Genomic DNA, 22,477 nt, shown 5'->3' on the forward strand with positions numbered 1-22,477 from the left:
TTGATAAAGTTTACTTCAATGGCAGTAATCGATGATGTTTAATTAAGACTTAATTTGAAAGGAGAACATATTCAGTCTGAAGCTAAAAACCCGATCCATTTCAATTTGAAAGCGTCATAAAACTTATTTGTAAATGTTCTTAAATTTTCCCTATTGGTAATATAAAAAACTAGTGTGTGTCATATACCCTCTGGTAAGAAAAACAATTCTTTCGAGATTAAAGAACTAGTATTACTTTACGCAAATGTCGAGTGTAAAGACGCGCTCTGTCAAATATTGCTCTACAATGTATTATAATGCAACACAAAACTGAAAGTCAGCACGTTAAATGGACGCTGGAATGAATCTAAATGAAAAAAAAATACCGAGAATCAAGACGAAACTAAACAAACTAAAAGATATATTCAACGAAAGCTTCATGTTTGAAAAGTGTAATTAATAGATGGCAAAGACATTTATGGCTTCATCATTTAAAAAAAGTAATTGCACTGTTTAAAGTAATTAGCTACGACTGAAATGCACTCCACAAAGAAATTATTTTATTAAATTCCAATTCCATATCAACCTGAAATTAGCCGCAAATTTTCGAAAAGGAGAAAATGAAATAGTATAACTTTATAGAAAATTTGTTGATTAATATCGAGGTTAAACGACTTGTCCATTTTTATCCGAACTTCGGTAGAGCAGTATTGAAAATTTTATCTGAGCGTATTTAATCGATGAGTTTTGTAGCGAACCTAGAGCGGAATTTGAATTCTTAAAATCAGTATAAAAAAAAAAACACTGTATAAATTACGTAACTAAATTAAATACTCTCTCTCTCTCTCTCTCTCTCTCTCTCTCTCATTAGGAATCTTTTTTCGCTTCTTAAAAAAGCAAGTCACGGTATCAATCAAAAAGGACGGAACCTGATCTTTTGAGTTGCATACCAATAGTCTAGAAAAGCTTGTAAATAAAGGACATTCCTCTTGAAAGTCCTTGTGTGGCTTTGATTTTAATCAATATTCCGCAATGGATCCACAAAAAAGTTTTTGTCGTTTAAATGATATTTTCTAACTATATGTTTTTCTTTTTAATCAAGACATATCAACGAATACTAGTAGTCGATTATTCCACTATTCTTCATACAGACAGACGTTCGAATAATAATCTTTATGCGCGAGATGTTCGAAAAAAAAATTGAGATGATACATGTATATTGATAACTCTTGATCAGAAATAACGTAAAACGGTCTCCTAGCCCCAGCAACTATTATAGTTGCCGTCGGAACAAATATTTCCTCTGCCAGACTAATTAAACCCGTTCGACTCTAAAACAGTTTTTTGGGAACGAAACTGCTCGAAATGATTTGTTATGAAGCAACATCGCTTGTTTTCATTTATTCATTATCATTTGTCAGTTAAGCCTTATCATACTTACCTAATTAAACATGGTGAGCTCTAACCGATGTTGCTATTGTGTATCAGTATGTCCCATGTGTTTTTGATAAAATTCTTCTTCTTTTTAAGATTCTTTTTCACAAACTTTATACAAGCGTAATGCTAGAATAATAGAAAATAATTTGTAAAACGACATGACAATTTAACATATTTTTTCCATCAAAAACTTTTTAGAATCATTTTGCTTTTATTTTTTTTCAATTTTCTATGTTATTTGCTTTCTATCTAAAATGTTCGGTATGCTGCTTTCCCAACGGTGCACGCTCGTGGTTCATTTACAGTTTACAAATATATAAGTATGCATCTATTCAAACCCTGACCATCAAATAAATTTCGTCAATAGAAAAAAATCACGACAAATCTCTTAAAGAATTTGTCGTGACTAACAATAGTGTCGAAATAGAGCTCTCTGTAGCATTTTAGTGGAGTATTTGTCATCAAAGCAATTTACTCTGTAAAAGAAATACCTATAATGGCATCAATTAAGACTTTGCTCCAGAAAAGACATATTCAAGATACAGGCACGTAGCATCGTTTTTGAAAGTGGGGGGGGGGGGCGGCAGACTCATCCAAAAAAATCTTGACAAGCTAAAAAAAAAAAAAAAAAAAAAAAAAAAGAGGAAAATTTAGTTTCCCAAAATCTTCAAAATCCTAATCCGTGGGGGAGGGGGGGGGGGGGGGGGGGGGGGGGGGCTGGCGTAGTATATAACTTCAGTTTCACTCCTCGTTTCCTTATTTTCATATCAATATTCTACATACTCCCCAAAAAGTGGGGGGCCAACTCCATGATAATTCAATTTTTTAAATGTAAATTTGTTGCTGCGAGAAAAAGTGGGGGGGGGGGGGCAGCCCTCCCCCCCTGCCCCCCCCCCCCCCCCCCCGATGCTACGTGCCTGAGATAATTCGCGATCAGACGTAGACAAACCTTGTATACGTCATTTTCCTCGAAATTTGTATTTTACGTTTCGCTCATTCTTAAATTGTACACATTCTATAATATCAAAATATTTACCAATTTGAGCTTGTTTGAGAAACGGTTCCCAAAGATTTGAAGAACTCTTACTATGTATAAACCTTTTTTATCCATAGGGGTTAATTAAAAGCTTATACTAAGTACTGGATGGGTTTTAGTGTGTTCTTATCATATTATATTGTTGCTACCACAAATGATGAAGTACTGATTAGCCCATACACTATTTGTATTAGTGGCTTGGAATGATGAAATGCTCCAAATATATCATTTTCCATTTCTATGGTTCTTCAGAAAGGTAATATCGAGCTAACATCTCTCACAAAATATTTTTGAAAGAAAAATACGAGTTTATTTTGTTGCCCTTCTACATGTACTAACGAAATCCCTATTATAATCTTGAATTGTGCCCCACCAAAAAAAATAATAATAAAAAACAAAGAAAAAAAATTCTATCAAACAAGTTATCAATATTGTTTACATGCAGTTATGTTTTCGATCTCATATAAAAATTTCAACATCCCAGTGCAACTTCCGTTGCAACATGAACAGAATGCATCCCACATATTGCCTGAAAGCAATGGCGTAATGGAAATCGGAAGGGCTTAACGTAAGGCCTCATTACATCTTTATTAGACCTACTCTGTGTAATTAGTAAAACTTCACTTAAAATGGAACACATTTATTAATAACTAGTCGACGACCTAGTTCCTCTGTGAAGACTGGTCCAGGAGGATCCGAGAGGAATTAGAACTCTCCAAAGATCAACTACAGTGTAGATAATATAGTCATATATTCAACAGTTTACAATAATATTGCGTTTGATGTATGCAGTGTATTATGTAAAATTGTTATCATAATGGTTGATGTCAAAACTAATGATTTATAAGAACTGAAAGAGAGAGAGAGAGAAAGAGTGAGAGAGAGAGAGAGAGAGGAGAGAGAGAGAGAGAGAGAGAGGTGTGTGTGTGACAAGAATGTTAGTATTTCTTCTGATATATAGTTTCAAAATCGCCAGAATTGCACGAACTACAATTAAATCACAAAAATATACTCATGAATCTCTTTCATTCATCTACAGCCCTCTCTTAAGGTCGGTGTTTCTCTGAAATTTGCATGTAAAATAACTCTATGGAGCATTGTACTAGCTGTCCTATCTAACTTAATAATCCAAACTAGAGGTTGTCTGGGCGATGATTTGAAGAAGGTCCCGTCGCCAATTCGACCTTTTGGTTTCTATGCATAGAAAAAAAGAAGAAAACTTGTGAGTAGAGCGCGCCAACAAGAGACATTGCACTGGACAGGCGGCCGCCCATCTCTGGTACAGTCTATATAGGCTCTCAAGAAACATTCTACAAAGGAATTACTATTAATGGGATTATCAAAATGCAGATTGTTCATACAGAACTTTATCAAAAGAAGCAACAGAGTACCAGTATAATTATTTGAACCCAGACACTGACCAACTGTATACCATTACTGCAATATGTATTTGTTTCCGGTGATAACTTCTCGAACGTAACATTTATCGTGGAAGGAATTTTAAAGCTCTTTGTATAGCCCAAAAAAAGGGGGTTATAAATATATAATTATTTAACTGCTTAGAGTCGTGGGTTTCTTATAAATTCGTTAGTTATTATGTTTGAATAGTGAAATATAGGATCGAGGTATGAAAATAAATACATGTAATTGTATTTTTTTTAACAATTATAGCACGTTTTAGAGCATTGGATCAAAGAGGCGATAAAACAACGTATGATGATAAAAATGCACTACATACGGCAGTGGATCTGTTGACATTGGATGTGAGGTGCGTTAGCGTTGTCGCATCTTGATCGTTTATTTCGGGATAATAGTTGCGGTACATGTAAAATTGATGTTGCTTTCATTTGCATTTCAACCTTTTAAAACCTTTTACCGGAATAATAAATTTACAAGGTAAATTATATTGTGCAATTGTACAGAATGTATCGAATTTAAAATGTTACCAAATGAAAAAAGGTTTAATTTAATCATATGGCATATTTGAATTTTTCGATACATGCAACTTAGACGACCTTGGCACTGGCATACTTATCTGGCACAGTGTAAGGGGGGGGGGGGGGGGGTCTGCTGACCAGTCACAATTTGAAATACCTTCAAATCGAGTTTGGGATTTCGATTTGCCGGAAACCAGGGTTTTTTCGCGTATGAGAATGTTTTGGTTGTTGATACGAATATTTTAGTCGACAAATGATTGGTATTATGACAATTTATGTGCTGGCGACGCGCACCTGCATGTTTATCTACATGAAACGGAAAAATTAGTTTACAGTATTTGCATTGTAATAATGAAAGGGTTGATACAAAGCTAGTAACATAAATGAACAACGATCTGAAAAAATCTAGATACATTTTTTTTTAAAGATTTGCAAGATTGAACACTTTTTAACATATAGGAGATTGTTAAGTTTTGATTTTGAGTCTTCGATCAAACCCGAATTAGTTTTGAGGTTACTTTTTCACGCTAACTTTATAGGTTTTAGGTTGCCATAATTATTTCGCAGAATGATCTAGATGTTCAAGGCCGTTTTTATCCAGACACCAGATTCTCTCGAGTCTTCATTACAGAAAAATGTTCATATGGCGGTCTTTCATCCTAACACTATGGTATTAAAGTCAGGTTGTGTGATGTTCCACATTTGTCTCCACGGACTTAGTTTCCTTGGATGTGTAACGTGTCATTAACTTACTAATGGCATTCGGTGACGTACGGGAATCAACTTCACAAAAATCAGCGCACTTATTATTATATAAGCTATTTAAGGTGGCATTATCCTGTTTTGTGAGCCATCATAAACAGTGTGTACATAATTATTTTTTAAATAATTTAAGACGGAAACTATCTCCTAAGGTTCCAAAAACCTACAGATGTGATGACAATGCCTCAAGAACTATGACTGTTCGCTAGTATCTTCACGGCGTGTTTTTATCTGCATGGCTTATTTCGTACAAACAAGATAATGGTTATTACAGAGAAAACCTTAAAAGTAATAAATCCGCATAATGACAGCCAAAAATCAATATTTAGGACTTATTAAACAATGCTTATTTGGCTTCTATCTTTCATCAACTATCAAATACAGAGTAAACTAGCTACGTGAGTGGATTTATCTATACAAGATTTCAATTTGATCGTACTACCATCCCCCCCCCCCCCTTTTCGTGAGTTTATAAAAATTTGGAATGAAAATATGGACATGAAGAATAAAATTGAAGTTATAGATATACTACCCCCCCCCCCCCCCCCCCGGATTAGGATTTTGAAATTTTGGAAAATTCTTTTTATCTTTTTTGCTTGTCAAGATTTTTTGGATGAGTCTGCCCCCCCCCCCCCCCTTTCAAAAACGATGCTACGTGTCTTTTTTACTATGACCTGGTGGAAATCACAAAAAGTAGAATTTTTTTGTACAATTTAATCGAAACGTACGTTATAAAAAAACCTCACATCAGCACCCACAGGGATCGCCGCACATCAATAGATTTTCCCAGTGTACTTTTATTTGGCTAGGCTCAAGCTCTGGTCGGCTCAAGGCGTCAGGAGTACAGCTATTTGAACACTGCCAGCGCCCATCTTCCACACGGGCGGGAGATATTGCTGCCATCCATATTCCCATGGACACATCCTCCCCTTGGTACTCGTGCAAATAATCAGCGTTTTTCGCTATCCATTCATGTACATTTCTATTTACTACATTTCCAGAACCACAAGCAAAAGCAGGGTACACATCAGCAGAATATACAAAATCAGCCCATTTTCCAAATTTCTGTACCAGCCACTGTTTTCTGAAGTTTCCCCACCATATAAAGGTATTGTCATTTCTCTCATCCAACTCTGATAAAGACGTGTGAACTAAATCCATATTTACAAAACAATCATCGTCAGTTTTTAGAACAAATCTTGAATATGTGTTTTTAAACAGCCATTGGTGAAATAGTAATAATTTTATAGGTAAATTTCTGTATATGTCAACTGTGTCTACAAACAATACGTCTTTGTAAGAGTCTTTCTCTTCTCTAAGGTGCTGGCGGGCAAGATTGTTTCTTTCTTTCCATTCCATGTTAAGTTTATCTGTCATTTTCATGTGTTCAAGGTGACCAGTATCTTTTATTTCTAGCCACATGGTTGGTAGAACCATGTCATTCTGTTTTATTTCATTTTGATAATGTAAAATTCCTCCAAAATTATTTAACTTTGTGAGCACACCAAAGTCTGAGAGACAGTGATTCAGTCTTAAGTTTTCAATTTCTAAAATATATTCATAATTTTTGTGCAAGATAATATTAGGAATAGGTTGAAAAACACAATCCTCGACAATAATTCCTGGATCCAATTTAGAAAACTTGACATGTGCAATAACAGTTTCAGTCCAGGCTTCTAGAATATGAACTGATAGTTCTGGTTCAAATTTGAGCAACTTTGTCACAACACCAAGTCTCTTTACATGCACGTCCAACATTACTTTTATATTTAGCTTATCTACAATAGTTCCACCAATTTTCCCCATCTTCAAATCTGCAGGTGGTGTAACAATGGTAAGTAGGTTGTTTTGAAGTCTTAGCAAGTTTTCCTTCTGTACTCGACTCTCATCACATCCATACTGATCTATTCGGTTGTCAGGATGAATTTGACAATCTTGATTACCAATAATAAACCATGCCTTTATGTTATTACCAGTCTTTGTTTTCCATGATTTTCTTATTGCATTTCTGTACTGGAAATTTTCTGGTGCTGATAATATACCTATTGCTAATGTTAAGTTCTCTTTGGCATACTCTTGTAAAGATGGTTGTATGCTTTTCAAAAGGAAGTGAATAGTGACTGAAGTTATCACACCACACACAAATAACCACAAAGAATGCCAAGCTGTCATTTGGAGGTTCAAGTACAAGCTAAAAATGTTTCATTTACTGTTGCAAAAATGACCATCAGTGGTGTCCACATCCTGAAAAAAAAACCCAAGCATTTGAAATCATACAAGTACAATTGTTTTATACAGGTAATCATGAGATTCAGATGAGTTACATTCACAATATTATTAAAGTGATGAAATCTGCTCTTGGGGCTAAACTGCATGTGAAAAAGAACCCTTATCTATAGATACTATAATCTTAAAATTAATACATTTGGTGTGGGTGATATTTCTCGGAAAAAAAATTCTAACAGGTTGTGAAAATGTTACTATTCTTGTATATATTTGCAAGGCATTTAGAGATGTACTTGATTTACATGTAGCAGAAGCAGTGTTCAACTTAAAATGCTAAATAGAATACACAGCCATATGTAATATACTTACAGTAAATAAATGTAAAAATATTACATTCAAATATAATGATAACAGAGGAACTTAGTTTATAGATGGTTTAATATTAAAATCCGAGGGAAGAAATCTGCAGAAATGTACAGTATTTTGACTGACTGCAGCCCAAAATTCTAAACATAAACAACTGAAATTTAAACAATATAATTGCAAGTGTCAACATATTCTATATCTAACTTTACAAAGGAATTCCAGGTGTACAGCATTGATTGAAGAAACCAAACGTTCTGTTTCTGTTCAAAGGAGCCTCGACACGATTTGTGCGAAAAAATTTCAATTTTTTCTTTTTGATTTTGAATGTCTAGAGTAGAATGATGAATATAATATTAAATATTATTGAAATGGTAATTCCTTTGACTTACATTATTTGTAAACAACTATAAGCCTAGAGCTTTGTTTACAAATCCATGAAGTCTTACTTCTGTACTTCGATTGTAACTTGATTTTAACATTCATATATTGGTAAGCCATAATAAAAATCCACACGTAAACCATTTTATACATTAGAAAATTAATTTTGATCTCAAATCATGTCTAGGTCCCTTTTACCTAAAACTTCTGTGACATAAGTTGGTGCCATTATAATAACATGTTAAGTGATGTGATTCTGTGTGATTGGTGACAACATCATCCAGCAACACCAGCTGCACTGCGCATCCAAAAAATTCTATTATCTATAATTTCAACATTATTCTCCGACACTATTCACATTGAATGTCCATCTGTAAAATGACCAGTGTGATCATCAAAGGAGTGTCATTGTAGAAATGGTTGAAATCCATAAATATGTTGTTTTTGATAATACCGGGTATATATAATGACAGACCAGACTGGGATTTGCCCCGACCCCCAAACCGATAGACAGGTACACTATACCCATTGATCTATCTGGTACCTGTATTCAACCAGTCTGATCACACGCCCCCTCCCCCTAAATGATTTTTGGTCTCAAAAATCAATATCCTATACGTTTGGTTATTGTTGATCCGGTCAGACCATTTGTTTATGAAAAACTTAAGATATTAACATTGATGGATTGAATAATGAATATCATAATAGGAGTGAGTTCTCTGACAACATCTCGGTGCGGAGCATAACTGGTGTTCATCCTGTTCTCCCTGAGTATCATTTCTCGGCAGTGCATTGTTACGTCATTTTATCAACACATAAAATAATATATGAAAAATGATGTAACATTTCACTGGCGAGAAATGGTATTCGGCGAGAACTGGTCGGAAGGCAGTACAGAATTTCTCTCCATTCCTCGACATGTGTGACGTTCAGACTGGTTCAAATACTGGCGACAGATAGCTCAATTGGTAGAGCACCTGACTAGAGATTCGGGGGCCGAAGGTTCGAATCCCAGTCTGGTCTGTCATGATTTCTCCCATCCCGATACCTTTGGTACCGTGACCAACCCCTGGAACTTACAGGTGAACTCCTAGCTGACAGGGAAAGAGCCTGGGGTATTCTTCTAGGACGAAGATCAATTAAGGGGGGGGGGGGGGTATGACGGTCAGACCTGTTCGAATACCGGCGCCCGATAGCTCAATTGGTAGAGCTCCTCACTAGAGATTCAGGGGGCACGGGTTCGAATCCAAGTCTGGTCCGTCATGATTTCTCCCATCCCGTTACTGCCAAATCTATGCATAGTGAAAAAAATCTACCTGTATTTAATTGTGTGGAGTGAGACTTTGAAGTTATGGAACCGGTTTAATATTTTTCATATTCGTTGTTTAAAGCTGAAATCACAATTTTAAACATCATTATATTCATATAATCATGTAGGAAATTGAAGACGAACACTAAATTTTAAAATTGACCGTTTTATAAAATTCCGGATATTAAATTTAAAATAAACTGATATTGATAAAATATCTTGATTGAATTATTATATAATAGCTACATGTATGATATTGAATATAACCGATAACCACATAAGAAATTTCCACTATTATCTGTTTTAAAAACTGTTTAGAAATCTTTTGTGTCTATGAGGTAGAAAAATGACTGTGTGGCGCAAGAACTGAATTCTTCACATTAGAAACAAAGCTAAGCCGATGAGGCTCTTATGACTGAGAAAAATTATAAAATTGAGCCAAAATTCTGCTTTTGGTAATTCAAGATACAGTCAAATGAGATCGTTGGTAATATAGATGAAATGGACGAGGAAGAAGATGAAATTTGGGACTACAAATCCATTAAAAGGGTCAAACGAAATGAATGTCAACGGGTAAAACCTCCCTCGAAAGACGAGAGTTCTCAGACCAGCACTTCATCAAACAAGGTGAACATTGTAATTAAATTCTAATCGTTTGTGTTTTTAACTTATCACGACCTATACCAAAATGTAATCTTTACATCAATCCATAACGTCAGATCGATAACGGTATCCAGTGTAAGTAACGAAGTTTGCATATTAATTAAATGTGTTCATAAATATATTTTGTCAAAAGAAGAAGAAAAGAGCCAAAACGAAGAAGAATAGAAACACTCCAGAGAATAAGGAAAAAGCTGTCTGTAATTTGATCAAGACCAGCCATACCCCAGAGAAACCGAAGGGAGTTTGTCCCAATTGCCAGGTGCCCCTAGCTTGCTTAGGGATACTGTCCCCCTCCTGGCATGTCACAGAATGCATAGAATCAGGTTCACAACCTTCTGTAGGTAAGTTTTACTACAACTGTCATTAAGATATATCTCTTTTTTTATATTAACACAATTGATATAAAATTACATGTATTTAAAAAGACAATTTAATTTAATAACACCCACACCATGCAGTGTAAATAGCATGTTCACTTGGTGGAAAAATTGAATTATATTGTTTATAAGTATTGAAAAAACAGTTCAATTAAAATCCTTCTTAGAATGTCCAGACGGGATGTCCTGCACGAACACGATAGAGGGCCATTACAGACAGTTTTCTCACTATGCACTTGCTTTGGCTAGATCTACAAACAACAAAGAATTAACAGATAGCATTGGTAAGAGCTACATGTACTACTGAGTTTTGAGTAACCACAGTATAAAACAAATTAGCTAGGATTTATCATTAACATATATTGATAACAAATGTATGTAAATATGTATCATATGATTATCAAATAATAAACAAAGGCATTGAAGTCTGATATCAAATTATTGTTGTCAATTGACAAACTGTGCATGCAGGAATATGAACATTTGGGTTCAATTAAGTTGCAATACAAATAAACAATCACTGTCCTATATGTATTTTACATTTTTATCATAGAGGAAAACAGGCCTGGAAAAATTTCCAGAAAGGTATTAAGATTTCCTGATGAAGACACCCAAGGCTTGAGCATGATGACATCAAATATAAAAACAGAAGAAGCGATGGATCCAGATCCAGGCCATGTATCTGATGCAGAGAGCGAGGACCTGCTGAGTCAGCGAAGCTTGTCAGACATTTTGGATGCAGCTCAGAGTGATAGCAACATAGATAAAGTGTCCTCAGACGGCGAGTCAGACAGTAATGACAAAGATTGGCTGGGGCTTGGCCTGGAGCCAGGAGAGGATGCAGACAGTAAATTGTCACAGGATGGAAGAAAAATGAAAGCAGAGTTTTCCTCAGAGGAAGATGAGATGGAAGAACTGAAGAAGTTGGGAGTGGATGATATTTTTAATGATGATGATTCTACTTTGTGTTTTTCTTCTCAGGAAGAATCAGCTGCTGTTGTCTCAAGTTGTGAATTGAAAGGTAAAAAGCGGACTACATTAACCATGAAGAATTCTTTGTCTTCAAGATTAAAGAGATCACCAGATAAGCATTCCAAATATGATCAAATCAAAGCACATCCAGAAGATATGGTTGATGAAAAAGATATTTGTAGCCAAGGGGCAAGTAATGGGCAAAATTCAGAAAGCCTTAAAGGTAACACAGATATTAAGGAAGTACATGTACATGTACATTGTATTTCTGACTCTGATTCAGACTTTCAAGACTGTGAAGATTCAGTTTCTTTGTCACAGAAAGCTAGATGGGCTAAGATGTTCACACCTCAGAAGTGTTCACAAAGCTCAGGAAGTTCCCAAAATAACTCAGGAAGAAAAAGTTTGTCACAGAAATCTACCTCTTCCAACAGATCTTCTGCAAGAAAACGAAAAAGTTTGCCAGCAAGTTTAACCTCTCCTCAAAAATCATCAGAGAAAAAGACGGGTTTACCTCCAAAAGCCAACTCAGGGAAGAAAAGAAAAAACTGTGTGAATGCAGAAGAAAACTTGTCAAATATCACAGTTAGATCTGAATCCATGGCGAAACACCAAATAGATATGACAACTGAACTTAAAAATAAGAATAAGCAGACATCTTTAACTTCGTTTTTCAATGGAAAAAGCATAAAGTCCTCAGGGATACCACAAAAAGAAGAAAATTCATCAAGAACCATGTCAACCACAAACATGGATGGGGATAACAGCGATAAAACTTATGAAAAAGTGACAAATAAATCAAGTAGAACTGCTCTGAATGAAGTTACAAATAAAGTCAAAGGTTCAAAGAGGAATTCACTTGTTCCACAAGTGGAAGGTGTAAGTGTTTTAAAGAGGAGTCCTAGAATGTATGACAGTGGTCCATCTACTGAGGGCAGAAGCCAATGTTCTGATATTACAGCAAGTCATTCAACAAAGTCTGGCAAAGGCATAGACCCTTCTCTTGGTAAATCCACAAACTTATGTACTGCTACATCAGCTGATGACAAGATGGCTTCTACAAAGTCTACTAAACCTAATGCAATGGAGTTCCTAATGTCAAAGCAAAAGAAACCCAAGTCTGAACCGTTGGAAAAGTCTGTGAGTGTGGCATCAATTTCAGAATTGACCATCCCCACAGCAGAGAAACAACAGAAGAATGCCAACCGCTACCAAAAGAGAAGTTGTCCTTTCTACAAGAAAATTCCAGGTATGATGGAATGTATGGTAATCAGTTAAATGTTGAATAGCGCAGGTGTGTGGTAGGGCAATGTGATAACCTTTCTCAATTACTTGTATATATTATTAGTAGTCATTAAAGACTTTGATTCTGAATATGTCAGACACAGCTGATATTTCTTTTTAAGTGATGTGTAGCATTATTCCTGGAGATATTTGGTTTTTCAGATACCGAGTTCACAGTGGATGCCTTCAGTTATGGCGTGATTCCGGGGTGCACCGGGTACATTCTGTCTCATTTTCATTATGATCATTACACCGGCATGACAAAGTCCTTCTCTCAGCCAATTTACTGCAGCAAGGTGAGCCTATTCTTGTTATTCTTCTTATACTTTAAACCATCCTTGTTGTCATGTTTCTAACAGATGGGATATTTTATCAAAAGTGCAAAGTACATGTGTTAAAACAACAAATTTTACAGAGTTTAGGTTGCATTGTAAATTAAAAGGGAATACATGTATGTATTTACAATTTCGTACCATATGTCAGTAAAGCTAAAGTAAGGACAATTTTTGCTAGCATATATATTCCAATCAAGCCTTTTATGAGGATCTTATCTCATGTTCATTAATCTTGTTCATATATTAATTTTAGCTGGTAGAATGTTATTTTCCATTCTTTTTCAAAGATCACTGCAAACTTAGTTTTATCTAAAATCAAAGTCAAGGAGTCCTTTGTGCATACTCTTCCTCTGAATAAAGCGACAGTTGTGAATGGCGTGGAGCTTACTTTTCTGGAGGCCAACCAGTGAGTGTATATAGAAAGAACTATCGGTATAGAACCATTTTAGCAAGAGCTTGGACTTTGGGTAGTTGTGTCAAACCGCAATGTGATGTAGGCCTGCCTATTTCATTGCTGGCCACTCAGCAATGGCTCTTTGAAATCAACAGGATTTGTCTTGCTTTTGAGCTAAGACTATGCAATCAGGGCATATTTCGCTTTAAACCAGTGTCATTTTTACCTCGTTTTGATGAAGAGACAATAACGTCCAACCGTCCAACCGAAAGTCCAAGCTCTTGCTAAAATGGTTCTTTGTACCAAAATAATGACCAGTGATGACAGAAACCCAAATCATTGATCAAGCCAGAGTCATTTTGTTGAAATAGGGATAAATTTCATCAGCAAGTTTGATCCATGGCTGTATTCATAGTAATATGCTGATGCACAGGAAAGAAAAACAGTTTAAATCTGCCATGTATTTGAAAACATGTTTTACAAATACCTGATTTTTGTGATCGGCTTCGGACGATCACAGTTGTGTCCATATGAGGCATCCGGCAAATTTTACTATCTGCGCACGCATTGCGCTTTGCACTATTCTATTTACTAGGCAATGACAAACTCATTACAATCTTTAATTAGAATAAATCCCGTAAATTACTAAAAATTGTACTCTTTTGCATTTGCATTGAAAGTAATTCAATTATACAGTTACATGCATAATGATTCAAATCACGTTTTTCTTCACGTATGCATAAGAATATTAATTGGAAGTATAATTCGCCTACTAAAAGAAAAGCTTATCCATGCAATTTCGGAAATGAATATATCAGTGCTGTGTATCTTATTTATCATGTTTAATGCATGTACCGTAATGCTTTCGCATTACATTAACATAGCTGACCAATGATATAACATGCCGATCATTCATTTAAAAGGAATACTTGTTAAAATCTAATTTCGATAGTTGCAGGGATGGGGTAATTGAAAAAAGTATTTGTCATTGTGTGTAATTAATTACATTTTTCAAAGTAATTGAAAGTAATTTGTAATTGAGTCTGTCTTCAATTACAAGTAATTGAATGTATTTAAATACATTCCAAAAATATTGTGTATTTTCAATTACTTTTCAATTACATCTCAATTATTTTTTTCCAAGTTTGAAATATAAAAAAGGTGTCTTATAATGATAAATAGATTTTATACATGTTTGGCATGGACTTATGTTTATGCAAAAATTAAATGTCCCATAATGTTTCATATGGTTATACAGCATAACACACTGCCCAGGGCAATAGATAAAGATCTAATTTTGTGGAGGTGTGAACTCCTCTAATACCCAAGAAACCCCCATTGATTTTAGACTTAAGGGAGTCAAAATATCTCATTCTTGTGAATTATAGCAATTATTATTTATATACTGATATGCTGTACTGCCGAAAGTTGTACTTTCTGAATAAACATAGTTTTAATATGTGAATAAAAATTAATTCACTATAGAGAAAATATTATTCAGAACCAAAAATGAACTCAGTGGTACTTAATTGATTTAATGTTAAAGAAAATTTTTCTAGAAATGTTCAAGAAATCTGAACTGAACTATACAACCTTTAAAAACATAACCGTACATAAAGCTCTGTATATCTTAATGCTGTTAATATATGTATATATTCTCAAGATTTAAAAAAATAAACTTAAGTATTTGAAATATAATTAATTACATTATCAAAGTAATTGAGAGTAATTAATTACATTTTAAAAAATCAATGTAATTGTAATTGCAAGTAATTGATAAAATTGTCAATGTATTTAAAAGTAATTAATTACTTTTCAAAGTAATTGACCCCAACTCTGGATAGTTGTCTGGGTCTACAGTTGAGTTTGTTACTCATTTAAGCAAAAATAAAGTTTTGCCCTACTATTAGCAATGATTTAATGTAATGTAAATAATTATATTAAATATGTACATGTTTTGATTCCAGCTGCCCTGGATCAGTGCTGATCCTGTTCAAACTAAGGGATGGAAGGGCCTTCCTACACACGGGGGATTTCCGAGCTGACCCCAGCATGGAAAAGTACCCTGCTCTGAGGGGAGTTAGGATATCACAGCTCTACTTAGATACCACGTAATTTACCTTTGTATATCACCATCATAAGCTAGATTGCGTTGTTTTGCTTAATATTTGATTAAGTTGTATTACTATTGTGTATACACTATACTCTCTGTTGGAATATATGTACTGTAAAATGGTGTAAATTCATTGTGAAAGATTTTTTAAATAGCAATAGAATGATATTTGAAAGATTTTTTTTAGTGCATTTTATATTAACATGTATCTATTCATATACTTGTATGTTCATACAAGACATTTAGATTTTAACCTGATTGAGTAGAGGATTTACTCTGCTAAAAATGATTAATAGAACACGCAAACAAATATAGTACATTTACAATAATAACTGGTAATCTTTGATGTTTTTTTTTTCAGATACTGTAATCCGACCTACGCATTCCCTCCCCAGAGTGAGGTGATTGACTTCACTGTTAACCTGGTACGACGGGAGCTCCAGAGAAATCCCAGAACCCTCATTGTGTGTGGTTCCTACACCATAGGCAAGGAGAGGATATTCATAGGTACAGACAGTTTTCATATGCCTTTTTTTTCACTCAGAGTTATATTTCCTGTGTATCTAATCTTGTAGTCAAACTGGTGAATTTTCCTCTCTGAGCAATGACTATTTCCAAACAAGTTTTACAGAAATATTCACCATTTAATTATGAATTAAAGGGGTTTAAGAAATGTTTATACCGTAAATCAGGGGGAAAAAATTATCAAAATAACGCTTGCTAAATTATCATTTTATTGAAATTTATTATATATTGCAAAATGAAAACTATTTAGATTGTTGACCTTTAACATAAGTTTGGATTTTATAGAATTGCTTGCATTATGTATTGCAAGGTACTTCTTTGCATATACAATGTACTGTATACTTAAAGTATAATAAAGTATTTTCTTTATTGATACTTCTTAAGTCATACTGGTTACTGTTACATTTTCTAAAGTCAATCAGGAATGTTTAGATAAAAGCAGTCTTTTCCAGTTGTATTTACTAGTTACTGGTTCAGACTATATCTGACCCCCCAAACTGATGTTGTTCAATATTTGTCTTGTCTAGCTATTGCTGATGCCCTTGGTTGTAAGATTTGTGTGATGCGAGACAAGAAGAACGTCCTGGACTGCTTGGAGGATATCAGCCTCAAAGAGAGAATAAGTCTGAATTTTAACGACTCTTGTCTCCATGTTTTACCCATGAACAAACTCAATCCTAAGGTCTGTATCCTCAACGTCTGTCCCATACTCTGTTATCTTCAAGTTTTGTGTCAAGAGTTTAACAAATGTATGAAAATAGGTTCATCAACAGTGACTCAAGTCTGAATTGATTACATTTACCCAGTAACCAATTTTTTAGTTATGACCGATTTGTTTTACACATAATAAACATCATTATTTATTTGATATTATTTACATGTTTCTGTATTTACCCTTATTAATTTTTCCAATATAATTTTAGATAGAAAATGTTGCTTTCCATAGAATAAATATTAATAATGAAACAAAAATTTGATTTGATTATTTCAATGCATAAGGATGACAATCATTGATAATGTTTTACATTCTGTTTCAATTTTTTGTTTGGTTTTGTTTCTGTTTGGTGTTTTTTATCTACTTTTACTTTCATTTTTGAAGGCTCTCCTGGAGCATTCTGGGAAGCTGAAACCATCCTATGGTAATACCCTGGCGATAGAACCCACTGGCTGGACCTTCAGCAAGGTCAGCTCTCTGCAGGAAATACGACCCAAGTACAACAGGGATGGAGTCAAGATCTATGGTAAAAACAACTTTGTCTTGTAGAACAACAGTGAATTAAACTTCCTGAAAAAGTTAATAATTAAACTTCCTAACTTGCTGAAAAAGTTGGTAAAAACAGAGAAATCAAAGAGAATGGCTGTTTATTAAAGCACTTGATTTATAATAGTACTGATACTTGTTTTGTGAGGTACATGTACCATGATAAGTGAAGTTATCTTCTCCTAGTTACCATGTGTAGTACATAAGACTTTATATAAATGTAGTTCATGCTGTACACTGTCTAATTATTTTATACAATGTAATAAATTCCTCCATGTTTATCAATTCCTCATTGTAAATGTATATGTAATGTCTGGAAGTAGTGTATTGTAGGATTCTTGTTACAGAGTACCGTACTCTCTCTTTGAGGCAGATATTTTTAAGTCTTTTCCATACACATTGGTCCATCTAGTATGACTGTAAAAATTATTATTGACTTTGAAATGTTTGAGTTGAATGCTTAATTCACCTTTCAATAAATATTACATCAATGAAAACGTTTAGCTCAATAGTTATTCTTGATACATGTGCTCAGATTTAATAAATGAGTCTTCAATTTCTAGTTTTTTCGTGCATCAAATTTTAAAAGCACTAATTTAATTTGTACCAGGTATATGATTATGTGACATGCAACTGCAAATGTTATTTTTGTTGAGTCTGTTGATAATACTTCTATTTGAACTACATGATCATGTCTTAATGAAATTTATTTCTGGTATTTAATGTTATGAATCCAACAGTAATGGACTTTGTTTTATTTTATGCATACTGGTATTGGTATAATTAAATACATGAACATCTGTTATATTATCTAGGTATTCCATACTCTGAACACAGCAGTTACCTGGAGCTTCAGAGATTTGTACAGTTCGTTAAGCCAGGTAAAATCATCCCAACGGTCAACGTGGGCAACCCTGCCAGCCGAGCCAAGATGAAGCAGATCTTTGAGGAATGGGGGCGAGGAACGAGCAAGGTCCAAAAGAAGAACAATCAAACCTCCATTAGTTCATGGGCATGCCAATGATGGCTGTATTAAATTAGTAAATGTTTGGGGTAATTTATATCTCAGGCATAAAGTTGATGAATTTTTCTACCCTTTTTTTTTATCTTTGATAAATTACCAATTGTGCCTTTGGTGAATATTATACAATTAATGCTCAGTCTTTCTTACTTCAAGTATTGTTACAGTTGTGTCATTTGTAAAAATTCAATTACGATCAGGCAATGCATACAAATGTTTTGTTATTAATTTATTATACACTTTATTTATTCAATAAAAAGTCATTGAAAATTATCTGGCTTTTATATGATATTTACTCATTTAGTTCAAAGAAATTATTTAAATGATCGTAAAACATTTGATATATATAATATATTATATGTACAGTGTAGTGTAGAAGTAAGCTAATTTTCTACAAATTAAAATGTTTTAAAAAAAACGTAGCATTTTGGACCAGGGCCCAAAGTCATTAACTTCCAGGTTCTAAATTTATTTTTTAAAACCTTTTCTTATTACACTCCACACAAAAAGTTGCAAGGTGTATTATGTATTTGACCAGTCAGTCCGTCAGTCTTGTTCTTTAAAAACACAGACCCTCTTAAACCGCTACACGTAGTTTCAGAAACTTCGTAGGATGAGCAACCAAAAAATCCCAGTTCGATTATTTTTCTCGAAATTTCGGCTGTTTTATTTTAAACATAGAAATATTGTAATGAACAGATGTAAAGCGCAACTCCTCTTAAACCGATGCACGAAAATTCGACAGACTTTTTAGGTATTTGGTATTTTTATTCAGGGAATTTCGGCTCTTGGCATTTAGAATGATTCAAGGAAAAAGTATAGATTTGATGGATGTGTATTTATAGACAGTTCTGATCTGATGATGTTTTTTCGAGTCGTGCCCTAATGAATTATTTTGTGTATTTAATGCTTACGTACATATACCTTTCATTATACAGTATGTAGCATTGCCATGCAATGGGGAGTAAGTTTTCCGGCGATTGAGACTACTCATGCAACCTTTTTCAGATATAGTCATGTTAAAATTCAACAAACGTGTTAGAATGTACATTTGTCTGCTTATGCTACACTGTGTAAATCTAGGTACGAAACACCAAGTACCTCTTTCTCAATAGGAACCGAGTAAAGACACACAGTACAGAAAACCCACTTCACACATTATCCCCGTTTATTATTGATAGTGATTTAAACGTTACCAAATTAGAGAACAATCATTGTACCAATCATTATTAACTCAGGTAGAGTTAGAGGAAAAATTATTTCATATATTATCCCTGAGAACCCAGGACAAAACACGTTACATTTTGGTGGCAGCCGGTTCGGGGATAAAATATAAGAGATTTCGTTGATTTAATGAATTTAATTTTGCTGTTTTTGAATCAACATATAGCGTTTATATTAGGAACTGGATACCGAGTGCATTGTTACCGGGTGCTTTGAACCAAGTGAAGTGTTACCGGGTAGTCTGAATTTTAAATTAGTGAACGATAAGAATAAAAGAATTAGAAAACTTTTGCGTAGTATTTTTGTATTAGTGTAGATAATAGAAAATTTAAAATGAATGACAAAGAAGCTGAACTTTGGACCGATCTTAGCGTAATAGATGCTAGACGTGAGAAGCTAAAAGAGACATTGGATAGATTGAGATCTACGCCATATACATCTAATCCTTCTATGATACCAGATTCCGGGGTAGATGTAAGACCAAAATATGATACAAGTATGGATGATAGATCATCTCAGTATGCTAACACTGCAAGTGCAAATGTTAAATCGGACACAGCGGAGAATTTTGGTTATTCAAAATATCCAAAGTCAGATTTCTCTGTTTATCGAGGGGAAACAAGTCAAGAAACGTACAAAGCGAATAGTGATTACTTAAACCCTCGATCAATTGAACAACCAAATTTTTCGGAAACGCTGCTCGCAGGTAGTTTTCCACATAGTACACACAGTCTAGGTGCCACATCAACGACAACCAGTGTTACTTGGACATCAAGACATGGTGCATGGAATGATAGACCACATTCAAACCAGGTCTTTAATCGGAGAATTAACTCACAAGGTAACACTGAAAACAATCTTGTAGATAATAATATGGGTAAAACTATCATGAAACCGGCAACATTTGATGGCACTTCCTCATGGATAGACTATAAAGCTCATTTCGAAGCCTGCTGTAGTATTAATTTGTGGAATCCTCGACAGAAGAGTTTATACTTGGCAGCATCTTTAAGAGGACAAGCACAGACTGTACTCGGAAACATAAAAACAGGCACAGTTTACACATATGAGGATTTATGTGATGCATTCGAGGCTAGGTTTGCACCTGTTAATCAGACCGAGTTGTACCGAGCAATGCTAAGGGGAAAACGCCAAAAAGCGACAGAGACTTTACCAGAGCTAGGGGAAAGCGTACGTCGCTTGGCTCATTTTGCATACCCTACGGCACCAAGGGATGTAACTGAAATGATTGCCAAAGATCAGTTTATTGATGCACTGTCGGATTTTGACATACGACTGCGTATTCAACAGTCCCGTCCTAAATCTCCGAATGATGCCGTAAGATTAGCAGTCGAAATAGAAGCGTTCTGTAGAGCCGAGCGTCAACGTAGGCACGACGTCGGATTTGCTCGAGGTGCTACAAATGACGCGGTAGATACAAATACGGCTTCTGCACAGAATAGCATTGGTGTGAATGAAGAAATTTTGAAGCTTCGTCAAGAAATTCAACAGTCCATGAGAGATCTGGAAAATAAAATATCAAAATTGTCTGCAAGCAAGGCGCCAGACAAATCAAATGATACCAATGCAGAGCATGTCGATAGCTTCCCTTTTAAATGCCATCACTGCGGAAGGCGTGGACATAAAATCAAAGATTGCTTTATTAAGTTAAACCAAGAACAGGCTCAAAAGAAAGCTGCTAAATCTAAACCAGGTGAACATTGTGAAACTCAGTTCAAGAATAAAAGCCATGATACAAAGTCGAATACAGCCACTATAAAGAATGCTATAGTTGGTACAGAATCTGGTTTATTTATCAACGGGCTTGTAGACATGGTTCCTTGCAATTTGTTAGTTGACACCGGTGCAACATTGACAATTCTTGCCGATAGAATATTTGAGAACATGGAAAAGGCTGGTCGTATTCCTTTGGAAACAGTTGCACAAAACATAGAAGGTGCAGATGGAACCCCTTTGGAAGTGAAAGGAAAAGGAAATTTCAGAATCCAATTAGGGGAATATAAGTTTGAATGTACAGCTGTTGTTGCCAACATTAAGGCCGACGGAATTTTAGGGCTTGAATTTCTGAAATCAAACCATTGTGTAATAGACGTATCTCAAATTAAAATGTGTATACAAGGGGTGGAGCATGAATTACAGTTACAAGGCCACATTGGGTGTTCCCATATTAGATTGACAGAAAATAATGAAAAATTGACACCTAGAAAACCCGAATTTTTGAGTGCTAGATGCTTGTTTCGACTTCAGTCAAAAAATAAACTGAATAAACATTTGTTAGCTTGTGGTTTGGAAGACATGTCCAAACGGAAGTTTGAATGCAAGTTTTGTGATCAAGCATTTAGGAAAAAGAAAATTTTAACCAGGCACATCAAAAGAGTCCATGGTGACGACCGAGTGAAAACAGCCACCAAAGACCAGGTTCAGTCTACACTAAAGAGTGTTGGAGAAGATGAAGATTGGGATAAAGACCCTGGAGAGTTGATATTTGACGAAGTGGAGGTCGGAAGAACATACCGGAAAAGAACCACCCCAAGATTACCAGGTGTCAAACGCAAAGCTATAGAAGAAGAGCCAGTATTGTCAGAGGGACAGGGTAAAGAACCTGAGGTAGAAATAGAGATCTGTGAAACGACGTCCCAAGAAGAACCCCTGACAGAGAGTCATTGCTCTTGTTGTAAGGCTGTTGGGAGGGGAAAAGTAGACGTTGGAACGCAGACCAACCTTAAGGTTGATGATCAAAAGAAGAGAGGCCACCAGAAGATTATCAGATTGATTAGAAAATATCAAGCAAATGGTGAAAATATTGAGAAATTTGAAGAGGACACATGATTTGATTAATTCACAGGAAACAAACTCT

The 22,477-nt window shown here is 34.9% G+C and overlaps 2 protein-coding genes across 2 annotated transcripts; one reads left to right on the top strand and one right to left on the bottom strand.

Annotated features, from left to right (window-relative positions):
• Window positions 1-5,844: 5,844 nt before the first annotated feature.
• LOC128180828 (UDP-GalNAc:beta-1,3-N-acetylgalactosaminyltransferase 2-like) lies at window positions 5,845-9,563 on the bottom strand. Its single transcript, XM_052848983.1, has 2 exons — window positions 9,438-9,563; window positions 5,845-7,395 (listed from the first exon to the last, which is right to left on the bottom strand). Exon 2 carries the CDS (start codon window positions 7,321-7,323, stop codon window positions 5,899-5,901), a length of 1,425 nt encoding a protein of 474 aa, XP_052704943.1. The 5' UTR covers window positions 7,324-7,395; window positions 9,438-9,563; the 3' UTR covers window positions 5,845-5,898.
• A 213-nt stretch (window positions 9,564-9,776) lies between these two features.
• LOC128180827 (DNA cross-link repair 1A protein-like) lies at window positions 9,777-18,648 on the top strand. Its single transcript, XM_052848982.1, has 11 exons — window positions 9,777-10,057; window positions 10,227-10,434; window positions 10,638-10,754; window positions 11,024-12,691; window positions 12,889-13,022; window positions 13,349-13,467; window positions 15,423-15,566; window positions 15,930-16,075; window positions 16,621-16,775; window positions 17,193-17,334; window positions 18,170-18,648. The coding sequence occupies exons 1-11, from the start codon at window positions 9,932-9,934 to the stop codon at window positions 18,376-18,378; spliced, it is 3,168 nt and encodes a 1,055-aa protein (XP_052704942.1). The 5' UTR covers window positions 9,777-9,931; the 3' UTR covers window positions 18,379-18,648.
• The last annotated feature ends 3,829 nt before the right edge of the window (window positions 18,649-22,477 follow it).

Source organism: Crassostrea angulata, chromosome 4 (genome assembly GCF_025612915.1).
Source record: "Crassostrea angulata isolate pt1a10 chromosome 4, ASM2561291v2, whole genome shotgun sequence".
Taxonomy (NCBI): Eukaryota; Metazoa; Mollusca; class Bivalvia; order Ostreida; family Ostreidae; genus Magallana; species Magallana angulata.

Bases quoted from the DNA above. Each gene is read 5' to 3' on its own strand.
- LOC128180828 (XM_052848983.1), bottom strand. From the start codon at position 7,323: ATGACAGCTTGGCATTCTTTGTGGTTATTTGTGTGTGGTGTGATAACT.
- LOC128180827 (XM_052848982.1), top strand. From the start codon at position 9,932: ATGGACGAGGAAGAAGATGAAATTTGGGACTACAAATCCATTAAAAGG. The intron at 15,567-15,929 runs GTAATTTACCTT...TTTTTTTTTCAG, and splicing joins CAGCTCTACTTAGATACCAC to ATACTGTAATCCGACCTACG. The intron at 17,335-18,169 runs GTAAAAACAACT...TATATTATCTAG, and splicing joins GGATGGAGTCAAGATCTATG to GTATTCCATACTCTGAACAC.